A 7,627-nucleotide genomic window follows, 5' to 3' on the forward strand; every position below is an offset into this window, starting at 1 on the left:
TTGGTACCTCCCCTGAACGTAGCTAAAATTGGACTGGCTCCTGCCTGCAACTTTCCTGTCAATCTTGTCATCTTACTTCCAAAGAAAGAGGGAAGGTGGCAAGGCAAAGCATTCTATTCTGGTTACCTAGAAGTATCTTCTTGTGTCTTACGTTACCATTACTTAGTCTGGAAAAACTTGGAGAAGCCCAAGCCACTGTGAAGCCTTCGGTGCTGGAAATTCAGAGAATTCCACCTCTCAAATAGAGTGTAGCGTTCAGATGATTAGGTCTTTAGGCACGAGTCTTTTGTCAGCCATCACGAATGTGGCAAGAAGGTGGAATATTGTGGGTGTTTTAAACCAAACCTGAACAGAACAGCAGCTATGTTCTCCTGTAGTCCCTGAGCCGTCTGGCTGGACAGGACAGTTGCAGATCAATCAGTGGGTATTTTCTGGGCATGTCTGGAGTAGAAGGCAGCACCTGTGGAAATTACTGTAGTGGAATAAAGTTGCCTCACTTCTTCATCAGCCTGTGTCTAGCTTTTGCAATAAGAAAAGAAATTGGAAGCAGCAGGTTAAGAAGTGTCCATTTATCCCCCATCCCATCCTGAGAAACGTTAGCTGGGAGATGCTCGCTGCTTTCCAGACAGAGGCTTTCAAGTGAGCTTGCGTGCAGTAACCAACTGCAGTGTAACCTTTAAGCAATCCTGCTGTTAGCAGAGGGTTTGGGGTTGTTTTGTTTTTTCTCTGCTTGAGGATGAAATTCCAATTTTGATGTCAAAAGAGAAGGTGAAGGTGCTACTGCCACCATCAGCTCTTACTGCTTATTATAACACCTACAGTTGCTCAGACCGTGCTTATCAGCTGGGTTAAACTGATGGGGACATTTCATTTTCAGTTGTAAACATCATTCTTATCATCTGGCACACTAGGGTGGTATTAGGAACTTAGACCTCACAAATATCTGTTGTTTGCTCCTGTTGGAGGCTGCAGAACTGAGAACGCGTTCAATACTTCCAAAGACATTTGCATTTTGACTCTGGAATGAGGAGAACATTACGAGCTTTGTTCTAAAGAAAAGTTGGTTAAAGTTCTTACGCTGACATTCTGTAGGGTTTCACACTAGAAAAGGGCCTTTGGAGGAAATGAGTAAGTCTGTCTGACACCAGGCTTTGATTGGAAAATAAAGTAACTTTAAGACAGTTTGGAAGAGGGCTGTTTAAAAACTGAATTAATGCCCATTAAGTGAAGTGCTGTGTGCCTCCTAAGAAATGCACTGAGATAGGGAGGGGAGCTAACAAAGCCGTATAGGAAGCAGTGTCGTGGTTAGATGGATTTATCGGGTGCACCACTTGAGGTAGCTCAGTTTCTTATTTGTTGCCCACAGTGAAGGAGCACGTCCTTGTTGAGCTTTTATAAGAAGCCATGTCTGCTAGGTCGTTGTCAGCCTAAATGCGGTTAGTTAACTATTTAATCGTTGGAAATACTGCTTAATGTAGTCACTTATCAGAGGGCATTAAAATATGTGTTTGGTTTTTTATCCATAGGGTATTCCAGAGAAACCACACAATGACTAAGTCTTTGAAGACAGCATGGTGCCAGCGTGAAAGCAACATTACGAAGATGTGTTCCTGTTTTAAATTGAAGATTATTTAGAAAAAATAATCTCTTTATGGGCTCACTGCACAAATGACTTGTGGAAAAAAATATTAATCCACTCTTAGAATAGCCAAGTGAAATTAACTGCTTATCTTGAAATCTTACCCTGATTTACCACATAAGCATTTGCATATGGCTGTTCTCTGGAAGAGTTTAACACCAAGTTACGTACAACTGTTCAGGCTACGTGGCAGTTTTCCAAGTATTAGATTCCACTGTAAGTTATTGAAGCAGCTGCCGTATTTTAAAGCCTTGAAACTGAAATTTAATTACAAGCTCTTGTATCAGTGCCCAAAGGAAGTAGAATGATGGTGCTTAACAATGATGAAGTATGGTTCAATAGGAATAGTATTTATCCAAATCTTTAAAATATAGGGTTATTTAAAAATAAGAGTGATCGAAACAGATTAAAGGCATTGCACTAATGCTTTTAGGAGTCTTATGAAGGAATCATGCCCTTACTTGTAATGCTGCATTAAGTTTCTGTCTTCGATGGTGGAGAGGGTTGGAGGGACGAAAGGTTGGAAGTTACTTAGTTTGGAATTTCTAAATTGCTTAAGTACAATAGGTGAACACTGGAGACAATCTCATTCAAACGTGAACTTCATCAAGAAATTCTGACTGGAAGTTTTATCACTTCTGAAGCTTGCAGTTAGATTTGCAAGAATCAAATTCTGGCCCCAATTCGGTAAGAAATTTGTGTGTGTGAGTGACTCCTGCTTAATATTAGACATACACTTCAGTATCTCACTGAAGCAGGTCTTAGATGTCTTAAATGTCTGGTGTCACTGGAAAAAATGTGCATTGCAGGCCATTGCTTGGCCATTTCATATGTGCCCCCAACTCCTTGGATCTGCAGTTTCCTCCTAGAGGTGTCCTTGATCTTGCTGCTGTTTGGGACAGGGTTTTGACTGAAATGATTGGAAACAGAAGTGGGCCTAAAATGTGATTTAAACCATATGTGAAGAATAGCAAAGAGCTTGTTTTCTCAGTTCAGCCTCTGAAAGAGATCACTACTTGTTTTTTCACAACCCTATAGAGCTTGCAATCTGTGATTGCCTTCTTAAAAAACAAAAAGTGCTTCTGTCACTACATTAAACATTTGGTGTTTCTTAATACTTAGTTCTGGTGAGCACAACATGTTCATTTGATAGCTTAGACCACAGGAGACCTAAATAGCAAGTGTTAGGTCTTAAAGTTGAAGTGCAATGTACAGTAAATCTGAGCCTCATGTTCTCTTCAATATCGATCATTTCTTCTGAGAGATGAAAGAGAAAAGGGTTCTGAGTTCATTTCAATGCTGCATGGAGTCAAACGGAGCAATAATTTATTTAACTAGTAAAGCTAGTTTTGTTGTATCTTTCATTGAACCCAAATTTTTAGAAATACTCCAATTTTGTGGTTATGGTGTACTTGTAAACTTTTATGGATTTGCCTTTTTGTATTATGCAAATTTTTTTTTTGGTGTTCATTTCCAATCTTACATGGCTTCAGATATAGTTAGAGGCATCAGTTAAAGACTGACCCATCAAAAAATACGTTTTCTGGCTGTTTTCACTCTTCTAAGGGAATGCTGTAACTGCTGCTTGTGTTGTTTGTTTGGTTTTTTTTTATAGCGGGAAAAGTTCATCAGGAAGTTGTATTGCAGAGCGGACCCCCATTCTAATCTTGCTTTGGTGTAAATCAAAAGTAATTTCATTGGTATAAGATCCTTCCTCAAACGTTTAAAACCTAAATAATCACATTTTATAGGACTACTTGAAGGAATCAGGTCCTCAGGTCAGGCCTGGATCAGCTCAGCTGTTTCAGGAAGTGTGCTGCCTGCTGGGGGGACAGTTCTGTGACCACCCCAAAACCAGTTTCAAAACGTTATAAAACCAGATGGAAGTAAAGATGAGAGTGATCTCTACAGATATTTGATTGATAGAGAAGTATTTAAGATTTATTTGTAAAGAACTGAAACTAAATCTGTATGTGCTAGAAATAATGCAGCCAAAAATGTAAGTCAAAAGTTCGTTTTTTGCCAATACTTCTGAGTATCTTAACCAAAGTGATTTAAGTTTGGAAGAGGTGGGGAGGGGAGTGAAGAAAATTTGCACTATTCTGAATTTGAACACTTAAATTCTCATTCTTACTGGTAAGTTTTCAGCAGTGTGTTTGGTTTTACACTTTTTTTACTATTAAAGTTTTAAGATCGAGTCATGTTTGCCTTGGATTCTCTGTATTCACATTATGCAGGAATCTTTCTTGAAAGGGACAGTTGTTATGGTTGCATAACAAATACTCAGTCATGCGTACTCAGTGGTTTAAAAACAAAACAAACCAAAAAAAACCCAACAAACTGAACTTGGAGAGATTAGCTTTTAGAGGGGTTTCCAGCCTGGGCTACACTGTGGAAGAAAAACACGCTTGCTGTTGTGCCAGGAAGGCAGCACGAGCGTGTATTACAGCTACAGGACCTGAGGTACAGAATCTTATTACCGTTGTCTTCTGAGATGCGGAAATTCATAATTTGAAACAAAATATGGAAGGGGTGGGCTAAACATGCACATTCCTGGTGTGGCGTGGTTAGCCACGGTAATGATTACTGGAGTCTGGAGCATCTTAGACTGCAAACAGTACAAATGAGTAAGCACAGCTGATGAGTTTGAAAAGTGTTTCATCATCTGGTTTGGGGAAGACAGCGCCCTGCAAAGTTAGACAAAAAGTCTCCCATTTTACTGCACTTAAATATTTATTTCAGACTTCTGGAAGCTGCTGCTTTTGTGGTAGAAACAGTAGAATGACTTTTGGACCAATTGTCCTCCACATCAGCACGGAGTCTGTTGGCTTAGTTGAAGAAGGCTTCATTAGACCTTCCTGACTAGCTTAAATAGCCTGTGCTTGCTTAACTTCACGGCAGCTGAGGAGGCAGCTGTTAACAGCCCCCATCTGAGGATGGCCCCCATCCTCCCGGTACATGGCTTTCCCTGAAATCCCTCAGATCCTGTCTGAAGGAATGAAATACGTATGTAACAGTGGGCTGCAGCCTGTGCTTGGAGAACTAGTACATGATGGTCTCTTTTTCAGTCAGGAACGTGTGTACAAAGTTTCTAAAGGAAAAAAAGTCTCCCCAGCAAGTGTGTGGTTTGAGGTATGCATAGTTCCTGCAAATTCATTCAGGAGGTTACTGAGCCTTTGGCTTCAAGCGTGGGGATTTGCAGGTGCTAAATTAGCCACAGGAGGGCCCATAGCCTGTTCTCTGACTACAACAGGAACATATTGAGATGAATAATGAAATTAAGTCTCAATTGCCTTGCTGCACGTCAGCAGCTCCAAAATTCCTGAGAACAAAGCATTATGTGCCAGACTAATTGAAGAAAACACACTTCATAGAGGAAGTCATTGAGGGCCCTATCTTGGAAACCTGGGAGATGTGGGAGATAGCTGTGTCTTCCAGCTAAAAGGTCAAAAAAGGGACCTATAGGTGACTGTGATGTCTCTGGGCAATGAGTTACCCATACCTAGTTTGGGGTCCTCTTCCTGCCTCGAAATCCTTCTGTTGTGCAGTGATACTGTTGTGTCTTCAGGGGCTACAAGCAGGGACAGATGAATTATACACACGGTAAAACCAGTCCTAGTGCCTATGTGTGCGATAAAGTCTGAGGGTTGAGATGGTGCTTCTGGCTTGCTCTGGTTAACTGTCAACAGCAGAATTCAAGGTACATATTTCTATAAATAATGCCCAAAAAGTCATAAAGGGTCAGAGCTTTTGGTGAGTGTTACTCAGTGAAGTTTTTCTCCAGCTGCAGGTGATGTTTTCTCTAGTACAGTCTTGTCAGTGAATTAACCGTTTGAGTGCTGTTATATTGTTACATTAAATATCAGACCAGTGCTACAGAGGTTACACCAACTTGCTGTTTCCTAGGAATTCAAATAGCAGTTACAAATCAGCATTTTTGCACAGAAACCAAGCAGGGCTATGTCATTCTCTCCCAGCTCAGCAGCTGGTCGGTGGCTGCAGCAGTGCCCTGTGGCAGCCGGGTGAGGATCTCTCGGGTCAGCCAGCCGGGGCTGGGGGCTGGGAAGGGGAGGCCACCTCCTGTAGCTGCTCCAGGAGTGCTCCAAGCATCCTCTTCCTGGAAACAGTAGATGTTGAGTATTGTTTGTGTTGATTATCTTTTTTTTATAAATGGTCAAAAGCAGGGAAGTCACAAAAGCAGGAACTGGAATAGTCACAGAATGAATTACAGCTGCACCTCATTTGCTAGGTGGACAGAGGAGAGAAAAGGGGTTTTTCACCCTTTCTCTTGAAGATCTCACCAGGTAAAAAATTCCTGATGACTTATTACTGAGTATCTCCTTGCTCACTCACCACCTTCATCAGTCTTTTATTTCCTGGCCCAGGGCAATCACTTTCCTCTTCCTTCCTGCCCCATCTCAGTTCAACAGCCTCCTCCCAGCTTGACACTGGCTTCATCACCCTTTGGACCTCATCTTTCTCCACGCCTCCCCAGGGGTGGCCTGACCGGCAGCAGATACCCGTGCTGGATCTGTAGTCTGTACGCTGCCCTGCCTGGACATTTTTGCTCACAGACTTTACTCTTAGCTTGTTCATGGCTTTACTTTTCCCTCTTCTCCTGCCTGTCTCTGAACCTCTTTCCACAATAAAAAAGTCAGCTCGCTGGAAGGACTCGCATCCCTCACCTCGGTGCCTGGGGGAGCAAGTAGGGAGCGGAATCTCTGCCTGGTTCTGGCAATTGCATTTCAGAAGATGGAATGAAGGGGTTTTGAAAGAAAAAGGTAAAAAAGTTTTCTCTCTTGTTCTGCACTGGTTTGCAGTGCCGGCTACATAGCTGTGATGTTGAACTGGAGACTGCCACAATTTCGAAGAGCAGCTCTCGGAGACGGGACACCTCAGGCTGTGTGTTAGCTCTGAAGCATCGTTCAGCTTTTAGTACCAGCGCCTATTGCACTGTTGCTGCTTTTTAAAAACAAACTACTGTTGAATTTAATGCTACGTATAATGTGTACCCGGCGTCATCCAAAAGCAAGAAAACGTGTCTGTGATCCCTGATGACTCCCGGTGTGCAGCTAGCAGAGCAGGGGCAGAGGGTCCTTCCGGTGAGCTGTGCTGATTTTGGCTGCGATGGGGTTAAACTTCTCCTCAGTAGCTGGTGTGGGGCTGTGTGCAGATTTGTGCTGGAAACAGTGTTGGGAACACTGGGATGTTTTAGTCCTGCTGAGCAGCTGACACAAAGTCCAGGTCTTTTCTGCTCTTCACCCCACCCCACCAGCGAGTAGGCTGGGGGTGCACAAGGAGGGGACACAGCTGGGACAGCTGGCCCCAGCTGACCAAAGGGATCTCCCAGACCATGTGACATCAGGAGCAGCAGCATATAAAGCTGGGGGAGAAAAAGGAAGGGGGGACATTCAGAGTTACAGCATTTGTCTTCCCAAGTCACCGTTATGTGTGACGGAGCCCGGCTCTCCTGGAGATGGCTGAACACCTGCCTGCCCATGGGAAGTGCTGAATGAATTCCTTGTTTTGCTTTGCTGCTGCGCACGGCTTTTGCTTTACCTGTTAAACTGCCTTTACCTCAGCCCATGAGTTTTCTCACTTCTACTCTTCTGATTCTCTCCCAGGAGGGAGTGGTGCTTAGTTTCCAGCTGGGGTTAAACCGCAGCATGGGTGTCTGTGCCGCTGAGCCCTTGCACCTTGTAGCGCAGGGGCCTGGGCACTGCCTGGAGCCATTCTGGTGGGCTGAGCAACGGGCTCTGATTTCTCCAGGAAATTTGCTGCTGCTGGGCTGGCAGAAGAGGCGAAGCACGCCGGGGTAGGGAGGGGGGTTTAAACCTCCCAAACCTTGTAGCGCAGGGGCCTGGGCACTGCCTGGAGCCATTCTGGTGGGCTGAGCAACGGGCTCTGATTTCTCCAGGAAATTTGCTGCTGCTGGGCTGGCAGAAGAGGCGAAGCAAGCTGGGGTAGGAAGGAGGTTTAACACATCCC

At 43.8% G+C, this 7,627-nt stretch overlaps 1 protein-coding gene across 1 annotated transcript in view; it reads left to right on the forward strand.

The window, feature by feature from the left end:
• LOC104496863 (insulin-induced gene 1 protein) overlaps positions 1-2,382 on the forward strand; it is a gene marked incomplete at its 5' end in the record, with an annotated part of 5,601 nt that extends 3,219 nt beyond the window's left edge. The window contains one exon of the mRNA XM_010140048.1: positions 1,527-2,382. Within this exon, the coding sequence (XP_010138350.1) occupies positions 1,527-1,556 (30 nt within the window). The remainder of the gene's footprint in view (positions 1-1,526) is intronic.
• Between the last annotated feature and the right edge of the window lie 5,245 nt (positions 2,383-7,627).

Source organism: Buceros rhinoceros, unplaced genomic scaffold (assembly GCF_000710305.1).
Source record: "Buceros rhinoceros silvestris isolate BGI_N320 unplaced genomic scaffold, ASM71030v1 scaffold39387, whole genome shotgun sequence".
NCBI classification, from domain to species: Eukaryota; Metazoa; Chordata; class Aves; order Bucerotiformes; family Bucerotidae; genus Buceros; species Buceros rhinoceros.